We start from the raw sequence: 21,518 nt of genomic DNA on the forward strand, positions 1-21,518 counted from the left end.
GGGTGGGTTGTATCTGTACATTTCCCAGCTGGGCCCAGGTGGGCTGGCTTTCTCATCAAGTTTATGAGACCTTTAGTTTGGAAGGGAGGGGCAGGGGATGTTGTGGTCTGAGATCAGGAAGAGGGTGCTAAGACCGCCTGGGGCTGAGGGAGTGAAGGCGAGGGCATCGGTAACACAGGGAACCACAGGCTCGGGCATGTGGCTGGTCCAGGAAGCAGGGAAACGGCGCTGGCTGGAAAAGAATGGCTTCCCTGCTCTCAATTTTAATTCAGACCTGGGGACCCTGCTAGTTGAGCTAGTCAGCTCAGCACCCCAGTGCCTCTGCCTCCGGACCCCTGCCCTCTGCCCAAATGCCTCAGTTCCCACCACTCAGCTGCCTTCCACTTTCTCCTGGGTCCCTTCCCATTCCCCCAGGGTAGCTCGCCCTCCCCTCTGCAGCCCCGGGGCTCCCTCCAAACACCCTCCCCCAATCCTCTAGGTGGCTTACGGAACCACTGAGAACAGTCCTGTGACCTTCATGAACTTCACCGAGGACACTGTGGAGCGGAAGGCAGAAAGTGTGGGCAGAATTATGCCTCACACAGAGGTGAGCCCCAGCCCCAGCCCTTCAGACCCCACCTCCTATCACTCAACTTGGGTGCATTCCCTGGGGACGTTTATTGCCTTCAATTAGAGAGCCGTACACTCCCTCGAGGTGCTGAGAGGCCCCCAGCAGCCCAGCAGCGGGGTCCTCCTTGGGCCTGGCCTGGGGCTTTTTCCATGGGCTGAGGCCTGAGAGGGAAGAGCTGGGGCACTGGCCGTGAGCAGCCGCCGGCTGAACCCTGCAGCCTCCCTTCCTGTCTGAGGTGTGTTTTTGCCAAGCCCCACTGTCTGTCTCAGGGCAGCCAGGACAGCCTCAAAGAGGAGCCAGAGCAGAGATTTTTCCTACATAGCTCTTTCTCTCCCATAGCCTCCCCCCTGCTCCGCCCCGCCTTCCGCAGAGCTCCTCTGTTTGCTTGGCATAAACACTCCATTTCCCAAGCAGCCTGTCCCTTGGAGGGCCCCTTGCACCTTGAACGCTGACCCAGAGCATCTCTCCCTCTGAAATTCCCAGCCGTGGCTGCTTGCCTGCCCCAACACGGGTGCTTGATGCCAGCCTGCACCTGGTTTCCCCTGCCTCCTCGTGCCCTGGCCCCTCTGGGGTCACTGCCCACGCAGCCCTTCCCCGGAGGCTCGCCACCATCCTGGGGCGGACGGCTCCTGCCCCGCTCCATGGGGTGAGGGTGCAGTGGCATTAGCCCCTTCCCAGGTGTCTGACAGTCTCACTGCCACTCGCCGGGGTGCCCACCTGCAAGGTAGACAGGGGCAAGCAGAGTTTGCCCCATTTCCCAGATGCAGCCCCCGAGGCACACAGACCAGGCTTTCCTTGCACGTTGGCTGTGGCCCCTTTCTGTGCTAGGGCTCTCCGACTCTGCCTCTCTGCCTTCTCCTGTCCCCATGGCCCTGCCACACCAGCTCCCCGGCCTCCTTAGTCACTGCTTGATGGGAAATAAGAGGAGACTCCCTTCTCTTCTGCAGAGTTTGTAATTCTTCAGCTGGCCTGGCCCTCCACAGGCCTCGTCCTCTGCACCAGCGGCTGCCCCCTCCTCCCCTCCCCACCTCCTTGCCTGCACCCTTCTTCCAGCCCAGCTCACGTGTCTGGCTGCTGGGGGATCCGCTCCCTTCCCTGGATCGGGATGGGCAGAGCCAGGGGATGGAAAAGCAAAGCTCCCGCCCCCATCCCCGAGGGCCCCCCCTCCCTCCGGAGGTGAGGCAGGAGGCCCCAGCCTGAGGCTGCTCTCGTCCCAGGCCCAGATTGTGAACATGAAGACGGGGACGCTGGTGGAGCTGAACACGCCCGGAGAGCTGTGCATCCGAGGGTACTGCGTCATGCTGGGCTACTGGGGCGAGCCCCAGAAGACTGAGGAGACGATTGGACAGGACAAGTGGTATCGGACAGGGTGAGGAGGCCGCCTCGGAGAGGGTGGGGCCGGCGGGGGTGGGCTGGGGCCGGGTGGCCTGAAGCTGAGCTGGAAAATTAAACTACAACAGGGAGAACGGTGTCTGCAAAATCTGAGCCAAGACTCACTCATCTGTCCCCTGAACACATTCTCATCATGCGCCTCCCAGGGCCAGCGCTGTTCTGGACACTGGCGGTCCGAGGGGAGGCAAGAGGAGGAGGGTCCTGCTCTTACTCTCCACCTGTCTAAACACCACGAAGACAGTCAAATAGGGTCAGAGAAAAGAAAGTGGCAGTGGTGGAGAGGGGCACTTCTCTTAGGCTGGGGGGGTGATCAGAGAAAGCCTCTGTAAGGTGGACATGTTTGAACTGAGACCCGATCGATTAAAAAAAAAAGAAAAAAGAAAAAAAAAGAAACCCTCCATGAAAAGCATATCTACAGAATGTCTTGTTCGTGCCATATCCCCCAGACTCTAGAGCAGTGCGAGACACACAGTAGGTGCTCAATAAATGTTTGACGAATAAGGGAGCGAGCCAGTCAGAGGAAGCAGAGGTGAGAGGCCATTCCTGGGCTTTCCTCACAGAGACATAGCCGTGATGGACAAGCAGGGCTTCTGCAAGATCGTCGGCCGCTCCAAGGATATGATCATCCGGGGCGGCGAGAACATCTACCCCGCGGAGCTCGAGGACTTCTTCCACACACACCCGCAGGTGCAGGAAGTGCAGGTAAGGCACCCAGCCCAGGTGAGTCCCCGGGAACAGGAACCGGGGATGGGCGTGGCAGTATCTAATAAATGTCTCTGGCTCGGGAAGGTGGTGGGAGTGAAGGATGACCGGATGGGGGAGGAAGTCTGTGCCTGCATTCGCCTGAAGAAGGGAGAAAAGACTACGGAGGAGGAGATCAAGGCTTTCTGCAAAGGGAAGGTGGGAGCCTCAACCCGCCCCAAGCTGATGTTATTTCGTTCTTCAGCCCTCTCTCCCTGCCAGCCAGCCCGCCCACGGTCCCACTGTCCCAGGTTTCACCTGCACCCCATCTCCCTAAACCTATGACCTCGCCCAGCCTCACGCTTTATCTCCTTCTGGTCTGCAGATCTCCCACTTCAAGATTCCCCGATATGTCGTGTTTGTCACAAACTACCCCCTCACCGTCTCAGGAAAGGTGTGTAAAGGGACCAGAGAGGGGCAAGGTGGCCTGGGGGGTCCTAGGTTCCCAGAAGGCCTAGGTGGCCCCACCTATGCCTCCCTCAGCAGTGGGCAAAAGAGTCTGTCCAGAGGCTGGCAGTAGGGTGACCAAGTAGCTCATCCCTGTTTGTCCCAAACTTTCCTGGCTTTACCCTAAAAAACTCCTCAGTCTCAGGCAAACCAAGCCAGCTGGTCACTGTTGCTGGCAGAGGCCCCAAGCCTGGCTCTCACTCTGTTCTTTTTCCTCTAGATCCAGAAATTCAAACTTCGAGAGCAGATGGAACAACATCTAAACCTGTGAATAAGGGACTGGGGGTCCTCCCAGGCCCTCCTGCCCTTCCCCCACACTCCCGTCTGTCTTTGTGATTTGGCATAAAGAGCTTCTCTGTTTTCTTTGGTTGGTCTCTTGCTGGCGTGCTCTCTTGGCAGCCACTCTGGGATGGAGAAAGGACGAGGCACTTTCAGACCTCCCATTCCTTGTCACGATAGTGCTAAGCCCTTTGGCGTGCATTATCTACTTAATTTAATCCTCATTCGATCCCTTTGAGATACCAACCCAATTCTTTTTTTAAAGGTATACTCATTGCTTTTTCACAGTGTTGTCAGATTAGTCCAGCAAGAAGTATTCCTTTTAAAACAATAAAAGCTGGGGCTCCTGGGTGGCTCAGTCAGTTAAGCATCTGCCTTCAGCTCAGGTCACGATCTGGGGTCCTGGGATTCAGCCCCGCATTGGGCTCCCTGCTCAGCGGGGAGTCTGCTTCTCCCTCTCCCTCTGCCCCTCCCCCCCAACTTGTGCATGCTCTCTCTTTCACTCTTTCAAATAAATAAAATCTTTAAAACAATAAATGCTTTATTAAGATAAAATTGCACATACCATCCAATTCACCCATTAAAAGTATCCTATTTGATGGTTTTTAGTAATTCATAGATATGTGCAATCAACCCGTAAGTCAATTTTTTTCATTGAAGTATAGTTGACAATGTTACATTTGTTTCCCAAAGTCCATTTTAAACATCTTCATCACCTTAAAAAGAAACTCCATACCCTCTAGCTATCATCCCACATCCTGTTATTCCACTGCCCAAGCCAAAACCAACCCATTTTTTTTTTTTTTTAAATAGATGAACCTGGGGCTTCCTTGATGGGCTGGGCCAGATCTAGCATGCTGGAGCTTGACGCAAGAAATAAAAACAGCTGGGTTCCAAAAGGCACATCAGTTTCTAGTTCACGGAGGCCAAAACTTTCCTGCTGCTTTCCATAGTCACCTCCCAGTGTGTCTGCCCCCTCCAGCAGCAGCCTCCTCTTTACTTTTCAGAAAATTCAGAAAATTTACTTTTAGGATGCTCCCAGTGCCAGAAACTATGCTAAGTGCTTTCATATGCATTTTCTCTTGAAATTTTCCCAGCAACCCTGCCAAGTAGGCACTAGCCCAATTTCACAAAGGGTGAGACCTGGAAACTCAAGAGAGGTTCAGATTCTTACCCAAAGCCACACAGCTGGAATTAGAACCCAGATGTCTGGCTCCAAAGCCCACAGTCATTTCACTTTTTCAAACAGTTCTTCAGGTGCCTGCTTCTCCAGCCTTTCACCTGCACCTCGTCTCTCATACATACACCATCTTTGACTCTGCCAGCAGGTGCCCAGGTTGGCCTGACCCAGGAGATAACAGCTTACTCTCCTGGCCAAGCCGGCTGCCCCCTGGAAATTTCTGCACCTTCAACATCCAGCCCAAGGTGCCCTCTCCTTTCCCCACTGGCTCCACGGCCCTTGTAACAGACCGGCCACACAGCACAGAGCACGCTGCCCTGGTATCCAGCAGGTGCTGAATTGATATCTGTCGCCCGCTCCTACTGGTTTGTCTCTCTCCTGTCTTAAGCACCTGTACTGCGACCTGGTTTTATGCATCTAGATGTCCCCAGTGCCCAGCCCTGAGCCAGGCACGTAAAATGTGAAGGAAGTGAGTGAACGGACTAAGAATTCCTGGATGGGTCGAGGAGCTCGCCCTCGGACAGGGTGAAAAAAGGACGGCGGCTCAGCCCACAACCCGGCCCCCGCCCGCCTCCCCCCTACCCCACCCCCCCGCAAGGGACCGACAGGCGGCTGCGGAGAGCGCGTCCGTGCCCAGCAGGTGGCGCCGCAGCAGCGAGGCCCCCGGGCCCAGGCGGCCCGTCCGGAGACGCGGCCGGCGGTCACGCAGCCCCTCTTCCTTCCGCCGGGGCGGCCCAGCTGGCCCGGCTCCGCGCACTCCCGTGCGCCCCGGGCGCGTGTCGGCCAGATCTCCCGGCGCACCGGGCCGCTCCCCGCCGCAGCGGGCGCCATGGCGCTCCCCGGGGCCCGGGCCCGCGGCTGGGCGGCAGCGGCCAAACTTGCCCAGAGGCGCCGCCACGCCGAGGGCGCGAGAGGATCCTCGAGTCGTGCGCCCCCGAGCTCGCGCGCGGCGCTTTACGTGCACGTGAGTGGGGCGGGGGTGGGGCCGGCGGAGCGGGGCCCACGTGGCGGCTGGTCGCGCGGTGAAGCCACCTCCGTCTGTCCCGGCCCGCAGACGAGGCCTGGGACGGGACGCGGTCCTCGGGCAAGGAAATGTCCCGGATCGGAGACTTGAAGTCGCTGGTGCTCACCAGTTCGGTGACCTTGACCGAGTGATTTCCTTCTGAGCCTCAGTTTTCTCCTAATGAAGTGGGCATAATATTCCCTGTCTCACCTGCCCTGGGGGGTTGTGTGGCTTAGATGGCGTAGCCGTTGTTGAGGATTTTGGGATGGGGATGTGTGAGACGGAACCCTGCAAACGGCGAGGGCCGCTGGGGTCACCCCGCGCCCCGCTCATCCACCCCTGCCCCCCAGTGGCCGTACTGTGAGAAGCGCTGCAGTTACTGCAATTTCAACAAATACATCCCCCGCGGCGTGGAGGAGGCAGCCATGCGGAGCTGTCTGGTGACCGAGGCTCAGACGCTGCTGCGACTCAGCGGGGTGCGGAGGTCGGTACTGGGGCTGTAGGCGGGGTCTTAGAAGTTGTTTGGAGGGAGTAGCTAGGACCGGTGCAGGCGTCCCGGAGGGCTCCCCCAGGTCTCATCTTCTCCACCCTCTTTCTCCAGGGTGGAATCTGTGTTCTTTGGAGGGGGCACCCCCAGTCTGGCCAGTCCCAGCACTGTGGCTGCTGTCCTGGAGGCGGTGGACCAGGCAGCTCACCTGCCTGCAGACTCCGAAGTCACATTGGAGGCCAACCCCACTTCGGCCCCCGGCGCCAGGCTGGCAGCTTTTGGGGCTGCAGGGGTCAACAGGTTGTCCATCGGCCTCCAGGTAGCCCATCTCACCCACCGCATCCCAGGGCACCCAGACCGTCAGTGCTGTCTCTCCTCTGGTCACATTCATTAATTGGGCAAACATTTATTGAGCTCCTCTGGGTGCCAGGGCCCAGTAGGCACTGGAAAGTGTATGGTGACACTTGTGCTTAATTGCTGCTGTGCTAGCCCCCAGGCTCCATGAGGCGGGGATCATGCATGCCTTTTTTTTTTTTTTTTAATCGCAGTATTCCAAGTACCCACCATAGTGCATGGCACAGAGTAGACAGTCAAAAATTTTTGTTACATGATGGGAGACACAGGAGGAGGCAGATAGGTCATCAGATCATTGCAGCATGGTGAAGGCTGCCAATAAAGGGGTCTCAACAAAAGGCTTTCAGAGTACAGCCCGAAGGGCATCTCAGGCTGATGAAATCCTGGACACCTTCCTGAAGGAGGTGATCTTTGATGAGGAGGAGGACTTCCACAGGCGAGAGGGTGTGGGAGGAAAAGACACAGGATATGGAAGAGTCTTGCACGTTCTGGGGAGCTATGAGTCATTCTGGCACTGGAGAGGCGGGAGGCAAGGCTGCAATGTAGGGCCCAAAAGCCTTGAGCATCATACTAGGGAGTTTGGGTTTTTTGCCTCATGGTGATAAGGGACTTGTTGAAGGTTTTTTGTTTTTTTTTTTTAAAGATTTTATTTATTTATTTGAGAGAGAGAATGAGATAGAGCATGAGAGTGGGGAGGGTCAGAGGGAGAAACAGACTCCCTGCTGAGCAGGGAGCCTGATGCGGGACTCGATCCCGGGACTCCAGGATCATGACCTGAGCCGAAGGCAGTCGCTTAATCAACTGAGCCACCCAGGCGCCCCTTGTTGAAGGTTTTTAAGTAGAGGAGAAACATACTCTTTTCAGGTTGACTCCTGGTATATCCCTATCCACTACCCTTCTAATACATCTACCACTTACAGTAGAGTTTGGGGTCAGGGCTTTGTTCTGATGGGATACACTGAAAAGGACACATCATTTCTGAGATATTCTGGCCCCAAATGCATATCCTAAATCTAATTGTGAGGAACCATCAGGAAAATCTAAATAAGACTTTTTTGGGGGCACCTGGCTGGCTCAGTCAGTGGAGTGTGTGACTCTTGGTCTCAGGGTCGTGAGTTTGGGCCCCACAATAGAGATTACTTAAATAAAAAAATAAATAAATAAGCTTTAAAAAAAAAAAAAAGACTTTTTTTTGTGGTAAGAACAGATAACCTGAGATCAGTGTACCCTCTTAACAAATTTTTTTAGTGTACGGTATGGTATTAATAACTATAAGCACAGTGTTGTACAGTAAGTCTCTAGAACTTATTAAGAGATGTTTTAAAAACTGGCCTGTATTCTTCAAAAATGTCATGTCATGAAAGACAAAGGCTGAGTATCTAGACTCAAAGAGAGGAAAGGAACAATGAGAGCTGACTGCAATGTGTGACCCAGTTGGATCCTGGATTCAGGTGGCAAGGGGAAGTTACTACAGTGAACATTATTGGGACAACTTTTGAATATGACTCTGTATTAGATAATGGTGTCGTGTCAGTGTTACATTTCCTGAACTCTATAATTGGATTGTGGTTATGTAAGAGATTGTCCTTGTTCTTAGGAAATGCGCACTTTAGTATTTAGGGGTACAGGGGTATGGTGTTTAAGTTAATTACATTAAAGCAACCACATTGCAAGTGCTCACTAGCGTCTGGTCAGTGGCTAGCATGTTCTACTAAAATGTTCTATATCTGCAGTGAGCAGTACAGTAGCTACTGACCACATGTCAGTGAACGCTTGGAATATGATTACTGAAATTTAACTAACTTAAAATTAAATAGCCACATGTGATTAGTGTCTACTGTATTGGACAGTGCACATAGAGGACATCTCTGTCATCCCAGAAAATTCTTTTGGTCAGTGCTGGCCTATAACTTACTGCCAAATGATTCAACATTGTAATCACGTACGTGTATATTTAGAGACAAAGCAAATGTGGCAAAATGTTATTCGGTGAATCTAAATGAAGGTCTTTATTGTACTCTTCTTTCAATTTTTTTAGAGGTTTAAAGTATTTTTCAAAAAGGAAAACTTAAAAACACTCTCGGCTTTGGAGTCAGACAGTCCTAAATTCCAGGTCTGACTTTGTATGACCTTGGGCAAGTTACTTGGCATTTCTTTTCTTTTTTTTTTTTTAATTTTTTATTTTATTTGAGAGGGAGAGAGTGAAAGAGAGCACAAGAAGGGGTAAGGTCAGAGGGAGAAGCAGACTCCCCACCGAGCAGGGAGCCTGATGCGGGACTCGATCCCGGGACTCCGGGATCATGACCCAAGCCGAAGGCAGCCGCCCAACAAACTGAGCCACTCAGGCGCCCTTCTTTTTTTTTTTTTTTTAAGACTTTATTCATTTGAGAGAGAGCGCAAGCAAGAGAGCATGAGCGGAGGGGGAGAGGGGGTGGATCCCAGGACCCTGGGATCATGACCTGAGCCCAAGGCAGACGCTTAACTCACTGAGCCACCCAGGCGCCCCATTTAACACTTCTAAACCTTAGTTTTCTTATCTATAAAATAGAGCTAATGTCGGAGGATTATAAGGATACATTATACGTTGTTTAAAAATGCTTTGCACACAGTGAGCCATAACCCTTGGTCGTGGCTTGTTCCGGCTCCCTGCCCTGTCCTGTGTACCTGTCCTCAGTAAGGTCGGTCACATGTGCCTGTCTGCCTCTGAGCTGGCCTCCGTGCTTACGCTTGACCCTCTCTCCTCAGTCCCTGGATGACACCGAGCTCCAGCTGCTGGGGCGGACACACTCGGCCAGAGATGCCCTCCAGACACTGGCAGAGGCCCGGCGCCTCTTCCCCGGCCGCGTGTCTGTGGACCTGCTGCTGGGGCTGCCGGCCCAGCAGGTGGGGCCGTGGCTCGGGCAGCTGCGGACGCTGCTGGGCTGCTGTGACGACCACCTCTCCCTCTACCAGCTGACCCTGGAGCGGGGCACCACACTCTTCACCCAGGTGCAGTGGGGCACCCTTCCTGCCCCTGACCCCGAGCTCGCTGCTGAGATGTACCAGGAGGGACGGGCCGTGCTCCGGGAGGCCGGCTTCCGCCAGTATGAGGTCTCCAACTTCGCCCGGAATGTAAGTCCTGGGGCCGACGGCTGAAGTTGGAGAACAGGCAGGCTAAGCTGGGACTGGAGAATTGTGGCCCTCTGGGGAAGGGGGTTTCTGCTGGCTGCTCCCGAGGCCTGAGCTAGGACCTTCTAACCAGGTGCAGAAACGGGCCCACCTTCTTCACTCTGAACGGGCTATTCCCTCCCTCCCCGCAGGGGGCGCTCAGTACCCACAATTGGACTTACTGGCAGTGCGGTCAGTACCTTGGCATTGGGCCCGGTGAGTCCCCTGTGAACCGAAGAAGGGATGACTCAGGAGCAGAATGTCACGGCTGTGTGATCTTGGGCCACTTACTAACCTCTCCAAGTCTCTGTTTCCTTCTGCATAAAGTGCAGCAACAAATAATACCTACTTTGTAGAGCTGTTCAATATATATTTTGAGATGCTGGGTATGGCGCCTGGCACCGTGGTTCTCAATTGTTAGCACGTACCAGAATTACCTGGAGGGCTTGTTAAAATGCAGATCGCTGGGCCCCGCGTCCAGAATTTCTGACTGGGCGGGCTTGGTTGGAGTAGGGCCCAAGGATTTACATTTCTAGCATATTAGATGCTATTTGTCCAGGGACCACATTTTGAGAACCACTGATTCAACATCTGGCGAGCACCCAGCATTCGCTGCTACTAAAGTGGGGGTGGTGCTTGATGTTGCCAGGGGCCCACGGGCGATTTGTGCCCCAGGGGGCTGGGGGCCACACCCGGGAGGCTCGGATCCAGACCCTGGAGCCGGACAACTGGATGAAAGAGGTGATGCTGTTTGGGCACGGCACCCGGAGGCGCGTCCCCCTGGGCCAGCTGGAGCTGTGAGCATCTGAGGGGGGCCTGCACCCCCAGAGCCCTCCCCACTTGCACACCTTTGCTTCCTGCCTGCCCTGCCCCCCCCCCCCCCATCCTGCATGTCCTTGTATGTGTGTTAAGAACGGGGGGAGGCCCAGGTCTCCTCTCCAGGACACCCTGATGGTTGTTCTCTCAGGCTAGAGGAAGTTTTGGCCATGGGGCTACGTACAGACGTGGGGATCACTCACCAGGTAAGGGGGGATGGGGGGGCCGTGGCACACCACTTCTTCTCCTAAGTCCTGCAGAATCACTCTCCCTTCTGTGCATGCACACGGGCACAGACACACACCTGGTTCTCTGGGGTGGGTAACTGGAGATTGGCCTTGGCCCAGCCAAGGCCTGATGGGCAGAAACAGTGGGCAGGGTGGGGCTGTGGTGAGGACCCTGGACTAGGGCCACACTAGAGCCCGCCCGTTCCCCCCCCCCGCCCCCCGCCACCCGGGCTCTAGATGTGCATGAGTCATTGCAGAGATCCCTGTGCAGATCGGACCCTCCCTTGCCCTTACCACACCCCCAGACATGGGACCAGAGTAGCCTGGCCAGCTACCTGCCATGGCCTCTGCACCCCTCACCCTTCTGGTTTCCCAGCACTGGCAGCAGTTTGAGCCCCAGCTGAGCCTCTGGGACGTGTTCAGAGCAAGCCGGGAGGTGAAAGCACTGCTGGCTCAGGGCCTGTTGCTGCTGGATCACAGGTATGTTGTGGGGGGCGGGGGCCTAGTGCCAGGAGGCCCAGGGAGCCCTGACTACAGATCCACAGGCCCAGGAGGGAGAAGGACCGACGAGGAGGGGCCGGTGGGTGCTGGGTGCTTCGTACCGCTGGACAGCGAGGATTGAAATTGGTAAGACGAGGCGGTCACGCCCAGGCCTCTTGGTTTTCCAGGGGTCTTCGGTGTTCCTGGGAGGGTCTGGCTGTGCTGGACTCTCTGTTGCTGACCCTCCTGCCTCGACTCCAAGAGGCCTGGCAGCAGAGAACCCCCTCCCCTGTGCAAGGAGGATGACCAGACGCTCCTGTGTCCCAGGACCATGCCAGGTGGGCTTCGGGGGCGGGACTGACACTCTCCACTGGCAGGTGCCGTCTCAGCACCAGTCATTGCCCGGCCTTGGCATCCCCAGGGGCATGGCTACAGCGAGGTGCATGCGAGGACATTTCTGGTTTGGGAACTGGCATCAGGGCCACCCACCACCGCCAGAGAAGGAATAATGGTTTCTGCAAGTGCCTCTCGTTAGTGGGCTCTAAAGCAAATCCTGGCTGGCAAGAGATTCTGAGAACTCTAGCTCTCAGGCTTCTAGCCCCTACGACATAGGGCAGGGACAGAGAGAGCCTGACGTGTGCTGGTGGACCCGTGCGTCCATCCAGTGCAGCGGCCTGCAGGACTCTGAGGACCGTGGGAAGGATCAGAGCAGGCCTCACTCTTTCTCTTTGGGCAACCACGTTATGTCGGGTGCCAGAGCCCCACAGACCCTCCTGCGTCCCCCGCTCCCCTCCCCTCTACAGCCCTTGCCTCGAGAGAGTGAAGGTGGGGGGAGCTAAGCAGAGAAAAAGGGGAGGGGAGGAGAATTCAGGAAACACCCAGAGCCTGGTAATTTTCCCCTGGCCTTTTACCTACAGAAACGTTCGCCCGGTTTTATTTAAACAGCCGAACAAACCCAGTGAGCCCGCCTTGACCTTGGTCTTCTCTTTTGTCCAGCCTCCTTCCCTGGAGGGTAGAATCCTGATGTGGGGACCCGAGCCTTAGTGCAGGGCTGAGGGCTCCTTCCCCCACTGTACATTCCATTTTGAAAGATTTCAAGCCTACAGAAAAGTTAAAAGCATAGTTCGGTGTAAAGCACTAGCCTTCGCCGCGGGGTGTTTGTACAGTCTGGGAAGAGCAAGTATTTGCAATGTCACCGAGGACATCTTCGACCTGTAAAAAAAAAGAAAATAGCCATGTTTCCAGACTTTGTGCTCAGCCTGTAGAGTTACTGATTGCTAAATTTTGGCCACATTTACTTTGGCTTTGAATAGCTAGCTAGCTCGCTTTCTTTCTTTTTCTTTGCTGCACCATTTGAAAGAAAGGTGTAGACATCAAACATTTTGGCTTGTATCTCCTAAGAAAAAGAACATTCTCCTATATAGCCACGGCAGTGCTGTCAACCTGAGAAAGTGTCCTGTCATGCAATAGTGTGCAGTCCTTTCTCAGATTTCCCCAAATGTCTCCAAAACACCATAAAGTTCCTTGGCTGGGGGCGGGGGAGGGGGGCAGGGACACAGGCGCCCGTGACGTTTTATGCTTTACTTTTGGCTATTACATCTGTTTGGTCTTTTTTTTTAAAAAACCCTCCTTTCTTTTTGTTTATTTTTATGACAGTAGCTTTTTCAGAGCCAAGGCCACTTGTCTTACAGAATGTCCCATATTCTGGGTGTATCTGTTTGCTAATGATTGGGTCTAGGTAAAATATTTTTGGCAAGAGTACATATAGATATCGTGTAGCTCAAGGTACATAATGCCAGGTCAGCCCACTCTCACTTGATTAAGGGGATGGATGCCCAGTCTGCCCATCATACAAGTACGTTTTTTCCTTGGAGATGAATAGATTATCAGTAGGGGTGATACCGTGAGAACAAACGAATGCCCTGTTCCCTGACAGTCATTTTGCTGCAGTGTTGTTAGCATTCACTGCTGATCCTTGCCGAAAATCAGTGACTACATTGGGAGGTGCAGAATGTTCAGTCCTGACTCTAACATCCTGTCTACGTTTGTAACTGGCGTTCATCCATAAAAAAAAGAGCTTTCCCTTTGTTTTTTAAAGGGTTGAAACTCTTAACCTAGAAATTGTATGCAGGGCGTGTGTGTATGTGAGAGAGACAGATGGGTGAGGGAGAGAGAGAGAAAAGAAAGGGGCATTTTCCTGTGCAGAGGTTCTGTAACTTTCTTACCTTATCGTATCAACGGGTCCTGTGATGTCAAAAGTAATTTAGTTCCGGTGCTCATCTGGGCATGCTAAGCTCAGCCTCTGGCTGGGTGACTAAGGATGGGGTTCCCTCCACCCTGCAGATATGGGAGCACGTGCAGTCCCTGGGTGCCTAGTGGGTGTATCAGTCCTTCTTTGACCTTGTGGTAACATGGTTAGTGTTACTACCTCACCTTTATTCATGAAATATTCAACAAGCACTAATAGTGTGCTCGGCTTGGCTCAGGGCATGCAGAGATGAATGAGACCCATCCCAGCCCTCGAGGAACTCACTGCCATATTGATAGATGTGTCAAGAGATAAAGTCCCAGGTTATCGGTAAAGATGGGCGGGCCGGCTAGGGAAGCGTAAGCCGGCAGCGGCCGCGTATTTGGTTCTGAAGGGCTGGGAGCTGGCAAGGGCGTATATGGTTTTTTCCTGCCCCTTCTGGTCCTGGGGCTGCTGGAAGGGTGAGCTGTGCTACTGGGGGGGGCCTTTCTTCCCGAGCCTTCCCCTGATCTTGATATTCAAGAAGTGAGCATGGGGCCAGGGCAAGTGCAACATCAGATAACCTAGGTGCGCTCGGGTTTCTCCCAGCTGCCCGGGCTCGTGCCACCCGAGATGGCTGGGCCCTCCCTGCTGGGGCACCTCCCGAGGCCAGCGCAGAGGGCTTGGACGGGAGCCAGAGCCCAGTGCAGGCAGCATGGATCACCTTCGGTGACTCAGCCTCGTCCCACCCTCAGCAGCTGAATCAGAATCTCTGGGAGGTGGAGCCCAGGCAGCTAGCTTTCAAAATGCTTCCTAAGCAGCTCTAATGAGCAGGCCAGTTTGGGAAGCCCTGACATCTGCCTTCCATCCTGAGGGGCTGAGGTCAGGAGGACCAAGGGGACAGAGCTACTTTTTGACATGACACCGTGGAGTGGGGCCCCTCCCTCTGCGCCCCGGGCCTTCCGTGGCTCATTCATCAGAGGGGTTCTTCTCACTTGTGAGGTTTTGGCTGTCATCTTTTCACCCGCCCTGCTGAAAGGACAGGAACACAAATAAAAGGGGACAAGAAGCCACTGTGGGGACAAAGTGATGAGAGGAGCTGGGGAAATGGAATATGTGAGTGTGTGGTTACAACACGAAGGACCAAGCCTTCCACGTGCAAGAACGTTACAATTTTAAGCCTTAAACTGAGTCGTCCCCATCCCCCACCGGGCAGTGTGAAGTAGGCAGGACAACTATTTTATTTTATTTTATTATTACCATTTTTTTTAAGTAGGCTCTACACCCAACGTGGGGCTCGACCTCAAGACCCCAACATCGAGAGCCACATGCTCTGCTGACTGACCCAGCCACATGCCCCTGGGGCAGCTATTTTAATTTCCATTTTACACTTGGGGACATTGAGATTCTTGACTCAAGTCCTATGAGGAGTAAGTAGCCCACCTGGTGTGATGCTTCTGGACATCCAGAACTTTCTGTGACATCGTCATTTCATAACAGGTCGGTTAACCTGTCTCTTAAATTAGGCAGATTTCTGACCGCCTTCTGGCCTCTCGCCCTCAGGCTTGAAGCTGCTCTGTCTGCCCAGTGCCAGGTAGCTGGACTTGGTATCTCTGTTTTCCCTCCCGAAGAGGCTCCAGCGGTGAAACCATCCACTTCCTGGGACAGGACTACATGCTGCAAAGAAAAGGACTTGAAATAATAGGATTACTGTAGAATCAGTGTTTGTGGCCCCCACGCCCAAGAATTCATACCTGGAAACTGAATCCCCAAGGTGATGATATTAGGAGGTGGGACCTTTGGGCGGTGACTAGGTCATGGGGGTGGAGCCTTAGTGCTTTTCTAAAAGAGGCCCCAGAGGACCCCTGGTCCCTTCCACCACATGAGGACATGGAGAGAAGATGGACGTCTGCAAACCAGGAAGTGGACCCTCAGCAGACCCCAGATCTGCCGGCACCTTGATCTTGGACTTCCCCGTCTCCAGAACTGAGAAGTAAATGGTTATTGTTTAAGCCACCCGGTCTATGGTGTTTTTGTTACAGCAGCCCAAATGGACTAAGACAAGGGGGAAATAACCTGCCTGGTAGATTGTATTAATTGTTCGAAATGTCTACTAGCCCTCCTCGAATGCCCCTCCCTGAGCACCCTCGGGAGAGGATATGCCTGCCCTGTTGGACCTGGGCAGGGCCATGACAGTGGCCTGGCCCCATCTGTAAGAGCCCACGGGTGGGCCACTGTCTCCTCCCTCAGCCACAGAGGCCTGACATGTTCAGGTAGAGACAGTCCGTCGGTCTGGGGCCCGGAGTGAAGATGGGGGCAGAGGAGCGGCCGACCACAACAGACAAGCAGGAGTGAGAAATTACCATTTGTTGGAAACTGGTAGGTTTTCAGGGTGTCACTGCAGCGTAATGGAGACCTCCCTGGCTGATACAGTCTATAATCCCATCATTCAAAGATGAATCACCGCCAGGATTCCGGTATGTAACTGTAGAAATTCTTATATGCAAATGAGCATATTTACATACAGTCTTACAAAAATGGGATCATCTAGCTCTTGCTGTGGAGCCTTCTCGTACCTAATATGTGGTGAGTGTCTTTCCACGTCAGATTTGTGTCTGTACTCTGTTTGTGTAGCTCCATAGCATACCACTGCATGGTTATGCCAAAATTTGGTTTCTAGTTCCTTTTTGGTGAAACTGGAGGTTTAAATGTTATTTTTATAAGCTCCATGAGGAACGTCTTAGGTAAATATTTTTACACCCTGGCTTGACCATTTCCTTAGGTTTAGGATAAGTCCTAAGAAGTGGGATTGCTGACTCTGAGGATATGCACATCCTTTGGATACACAGTGCCAAACTACCCGCCAGGAAGCCTGCCTGGATCCCCCTCTGGCCAGCTCACTAGTGCTCATTTCTCTGTAATCTCGTCAATAGCAAGCATGATCAACTTATCCAGATGATCCTAATCCAAAGAGCACTCAATCCTCCCATCCAAGTACTAACCAGGCCCGACCCTGCTTAGCTTCCGAGATCAGACGAGATCGGGCGCGTTCAGGGTGGTATGGCCGTAGACAAAGAGCACTCAATCCTAGCTTTATGATCAGCTAATGGACTGCCTTCCTAACTTTGGCAACTCTTCCATCCACCTGATCCCTCTCAAGTCAGGGAGCCAAGTGGGCACAACCTCTGGGACCACCCAGGTAGAAGGCCAAGCAGGAACTGTTGCCCTGTATTCTAGATCCCCTCTGGATTTCTCTTATGCAGAGCTCCTCCCTCCTATCTTCCTCTCCCTGCTTCCCCATCTTTTCCTAAGGGGATTTTTAAAGCCACTTTAAAAAAAAATTATTACACAAACAACATTATGGAAACATTAGAATTCTAAATGAAAAAGAAAAAAAAAAAACACAACTCCCCACCAATCAGTGGTCCCAACAAATTCAGTGTTTTTTATTGGCCTGTGTGCCCTTGCCAGTCCTCATCCAAATGCATGCAAGATTTTTGCCCAGCTGGGCTCCAGCACAGATCTCATTTTGCATCTGCGCCTTTGGCCACTAGTTGGGTCAGAAGCATTGTTCCATGTTGTTACATGGTTGTCCTCTGTCTCATTTTGTTGCACAATGTCCCAGTGGGTGAATAATTTAGTAATTATTACCCTGATGTAAGTCACTTAAGTGGTTACCCGTTTTCCTCTACTATAAATCATGCTGCAGCACATGCTTTTGTGCATTTAGCTTCTTCCTTCATTGCAATTATTTCCTCAGGTCAATCCCCAAGAATGAGAGAGTTTAGGTTAAAGGATGGTGGGAGTGCTCGAATAATACTTGGTATAAAATGTTACTGTTTTCCAGAAGATTTTTCTTCTTTTCTTTTCCTGCTCAAAAAATAATGCTCTTTTTCAACCGTAGAGAGGAAAGCAAAAATTCTACTACCCAGAAGTTACCACTACTAACATTTGGACAACCGTCCCTCCAGACGTCCCTTGATGCATACGTATGCATATAGATGTAGAAATAAAAATAATTTCTCACCAAAGGGATCATATTCATGTGCCAATTTAGCAAGCTGTTTTTTTACTCAACAACATGTCCTGGGTTTTTTCGCTGGTTCTGCCAGCCACAGTGCCCAAGGGCTATATAGCGTTCTGTAGTGCAGTCCTAGCTGGGAGCCGGGCACAGTGCCAAGAGTTATCCTGCATTAGCTCATTTAAGCTCCACACCAACCCAGTGAGATAAGTTCTATTATTATCATGCCCATTTTATAGATGAGGGAACAGGCTCAGGGAGTTAATTGACCGCCCAGGGTCACCTAGGTAGGAAGTGGTGGGGCTAGCACTCAGTTTGCATTCTCGGGGGCTCTGAAACAGATGTGTATATAAATAACACATGAATACATTCTTACTGTCAAAAGTAATAATCCTACGAGCAGTACCAGAGCATAGAAAGTAAAGTGTGAAAGTCCCCCTTTACACCCCACAAAGGTTTGACGTGTGTGTCGGTTAAGTTTAGGTTCAAGTGCAGATGACAGAAAACCAAAGTAACATAAGCTTAAGGAAATGAATATATTTCTTTTTCTTCCGTATAGAAGAGGTCTGGACAGAGCATTTCAGGGCTGGTACGGTGGGCCTGTGATCTCTGGTCATGAAGAACCCAAGCTTCTAACTTTGTGCTCTATCTTCTCAGTTCCTAACTTCTATCCCTTAAAGGCTCCACATGGTCTAATATGGTCCCTGGAGTTCCAGCCATCATGTCTGCATTCCGGGCAATAGAAAGGGGGGAGGGTGAAGGAGCAATGGTGTTTCCTCCAGCTGAATCAGCCCCCTCTAAAGAGCTTCCTCCAAAGTCCCCCTGCCCCATGACCTCGGCTTGCTTCTAATTGGCCACCCTTATGCACAAAGGCTGGGAAGTGTGATTTTTAAACTGAGCATGTTGCTGCTTCCCACCATCCCCCATAATAGAAGGGCTTGGTTAATTTAGAAAACTGTGGTGGGGGGGCGGATAGATATTAAGAGGCAGTCAGACAGCTCTGCCACCATGTGTGTCCTTCCCTGTACCTTTTCTACAAATTTTTATATATATATATGTGTGTATATATGTCTACGTACATATGTATATATACATATATATAAATATAGTTTTAAAATATTGTGTAAATGGTACCTTGTTTTAGTTCACATATTAAAGTTTCCCAACCAGATTAAACATTTTCTATTAATTAATTTATTAATTAATAATAAAATTTCTAAAATTTATTTACTAATTATTGTGTTGTATGCATATTTCCTGATCGAGTTGAATGAACTGTGTAGATAGAATAAACTAGAACAGAATAGATATTATAACTATGTTGACTTTTTGTCTTATTTGCTGTCAGAATTGCTTCTAGTATACCATCCTTTTATCCAGTATACCCATCCTCTCTCTCCTTATTTTTGGAAACAAGTTTTCTAGACCTGTCAGATATTTACATATTGAGTCCATCTTTTTCCCTGTGACTTTTCTGTCAGTTCCAGGCACCATAGAAGGGGTCAATTTCCAAGTTGTCTGCTCCCGCCAGGAGACGCAGTCTAATGTTGGTGGCTAGGCCCACCTGGGTCTGAATCTCCACTCTGCTGCTTCCCGCCTGCATCACCGGAGGCAGGTCAGTTCCTTCATCTGAGATCTAGTGTTTCGTGACGGGGTGTAGTGAAGGGGTTAGACCAGCCCCGGGTTATCAAAGCTGGCTCTGCGTCAGAACCACCAGATGGGCGGTAAAATGCACCTTCCTGGGCCCTCTGAGATTTACAGAATCCAAATCTCTGTATCCAGGAATCTGTATTTTTTATTTATTTATTTAAAACTTGGGTTTCATCACATTTTTTTTTTTTTTAAGCATTTTACCTATTAGAGAGAACAGGAGCAGGGGGAAGGGGCAGAGGGGGAAGCAGAAGCAGACACCACGCTGAGCAGGGAGCCTAACGTGGGGCTCGATCCCAGGACCCTGAGATCATGACTTGAGCTGAAGGCAGACGCTTAACCCACTAAGCCACCCAGGCGCCCGAGGGCTCTGTATTTTTTTTTTTTTTTTTAAGATTTTATTTATTTATTTGACAGAGAGAGACACAGCGAGAGAGGGAACACAAGCAGGGGAGTGGGAGAGGGAGAAGCAGGCTTCCCGCCGAGCAGGGAGCCCGATGTGGGGCTCGATCCCAGGACACTGGGATCATGACCTGAGCTGAAGGCAGATGCTTAACGACTGAGCCACCCAGGCGCCCCCAGGGCTCTGTATTTTTAAATGCTCCCCGGGTGAATCTGATGCGCAGACATACTTCAGGACCACTGGGCCAGCCCATGTCCGAGATCGCTTCCTGCACCGCAGTCTGAGTAGGGAGTTGGGCTGGGGGCTGCAGCAGCCCTTGGCTACAGTCATTGCTGTAGCCAGCAGGTCTTGCCTCTTCCTCTTGGATCAACAGCTCCCATTTCACATCCAGCCTGATCAGCAGCCCCTTCTCCCTACTTTGGGGCAGGGGATGGTAAGATGGTAGTCAGGCTCCTGGGATGTGGCCTGTGTGGCTCTCATAGCAATGCCCCTGGGAGGAAGCCAGTGTCACTTACTAGCTGGGTGACCTGAATTAAGCCACTCTGTGAGTTTCCATTTCCTCACCTCTGAAGGCAGGACTGTGCCTTTTTCAAGGTTATTATAAGGTTGTCAGTGATGGATGGTTGGGTGGATGGATGGATGGATGGATGGATGGATGGATAGGAAGAGCCCTAGTATAATTCCTGGCAAAAATGCACATTTGACAAATGCAGTAGTTATTACTATTAGCGTTTTCATTGTGATTTACAGTGCCCGGGGCATGCTAGCCCTAAGGAAGACAGGTCCTAAACAGGAATTCCTGGTGCCTGACAAAGCCTTGCCAGTAGGTAGCCTTGGAAACATTTTCCTCCCATCCCACTGTAGAACTTGCCACCTCCCTGGTGGCTGGGAGGGCGTGTGCCACAGGCAGAGTGACAGCCTCCAGGCAGCATCACCCATACTTTTTATACCAGTGTTCCCTTGCTCTTCCCCAGCAGGTGAGACAGGAATGGCCCCATTCTTCAGGTGGCTGAGCTATGTAGGCAGGGATACGCTCCTGCCTCCCAGACCCCTGACACCTGGGGCGCACTCTCAGAGTGTGCCTTGCCTTTGCTCCCACCTCCTGATTAGTAGGTCTCTCGTGGTGCCCATTGACCCTCATTCTTCCCTAGACTTTGGGCCTCCTTACCTCCATGCCTACTGTTCCTGATTCAGCCTGGGGCTTCTACTGAACTTGACCAACTTACACAGGCCTCACTTTCTTTGATGACCTTTCTTATTGTGATCAAGACCCCAGTAAGAGGCCAAATGCCTTTCTGAGGCTCTTGGAAGCACCAATGGGGTATAAGGTGGGCAAGGTCTCAGCTCCTGGAGGCTGCTTTAGATCACTGAGGAAGCAAATGCCCTTCTTCCAGGTGCCTCCCCCCGGACTCACCCTTCAGGGTAATTCATGAAAAATACAAATGATCAATGTAAACTGTCGAGCAGGCAACCCTAATCTTGAACAAAGTCTGAAGGTCCAGGGACAATTTAACGGTCCTACTCATGCACCCCCAACTTGAGCACAGCGTGAATGGTTCCCTTCTTGGGCCCTGGTGTGTGAAAGCTTCAGATCCCAGCTCTGTCGCCTGTTCGATGCTTAATCTCAAGCAAGGGACTTTACCTTTCTGTGCCTCAGTTTCTTCATCTGTAAAATGGGGACGCTAATAAGATTCTCCACCTCATTTGATTATTGTAAACATTCAAGAAGTTAGCGTACATAACTAAAACAACCAGAGAAAAACATATAAGTTGGATTTCATCAAATTAAAATTTTTTGTGTGTTGAAGGACACCTTCAAGAAAGTGAAAGGACAACCCATAGAAGGGAAGAAAGTATTTGCAAATCATACATCTGACCAGGATTTGACATCCAGCGTATATAAATAATTCCTATAATTCAACAACAAAAAAGACAACCCAATTAAAAAGCAGGCAAAGGATGTAAATAGCCTTTTCTCCAAAGAAGATATACAAATGGCCAATAAGTACATGAAAAGCTGCTTGACATCATCATAGCTGTTAAGGAAATGCAAA

At 51.8% G+C, this 21,518-nt stretch overlaps 2 protein-coding genes across 3 annotated transcripts in view; both read left to right on the plus strand.

Annotated features, from left to right (window-relative positions):
* ACSF2 (acyl-CoA synthetase family member 2) overlaps positions 1-3,841 on the plus strand; it is a 33,915-nt gene extending 30,074 nt beyond the window's left edge. For both annotated transcript variants that reach the window (XM_032429101.1, XM_032429102.1), the window contains 6 exons: positions 479-586; positions 1,828-1,979; positions 2,563-2,704; positions 2,792-2,902; positions 3,069-3,137; positions 3,411-3,841. In XM_032429101.1, the coding sequence (XP_032284992.1) occupies positions 479-586; positions 1,828-1,979; positions 2,563-2,704; positions 2,792-2,902; positions 3,069-3,137; positions 3,411-3,461 (633 nt within the window). In that variant the 3' untranslated portion in view covers positions 3,462-3,841. The remainder of the gene's footprint in view (positions 1-478; positions 587-1,827; positions 1,980-2,562; positions 2,705-2,791; positions 2,903-3,068; positions 3,138-3,410) is intronic.
* A 1,637-nt stretch (positions 3,842-5,478) lies between these two features.
* Positions 5,479-15,441, plus strand: RSAD1 (radical S-adenosyl methionine domain containing 1). The gene is made up of 10 exons (XM_032429299.1): positions 5,479-5,613; positions 6,003-6,136; positions 6,254-6,458; positions 9,239-9,604; positions 9,793-9,856; positions 10,290-10,437; positions 10,608-10,662; positions 11,060-11,163; positions 11,352-11,501; positions 14,954-15,441. Exons 1-9 carry the CDS (start codon positions 5,479-5,481, stop codon positions 11,467-11,469), a joined length of 1,329 nt encoding a protein of 442 aa, XP_032285190.1. The 3' UTR covers positions 11,470-11,501; positions 14,954-15,441.
* The last annotated feature ends 6,077 nt before the right edge of the window (positions 15,442-21,518 follow it).

Source organism: Phoca vitulina, unplaced genomic scaffold, assembly GCF_004348235.1.
Source record: "Phoca vitulina isolate PV1807 unplaced genomic scaffold, GSC_HSeal_1.0 scaffold40, whole genome shotgun sequence".
NCBI classification, from domain to species: domain Eukaryota; kingdom Metazoa; phylum Chordata; class Mammalia; order Carnivora; family Phocidae; genus Phoca; species Phoca vitulina.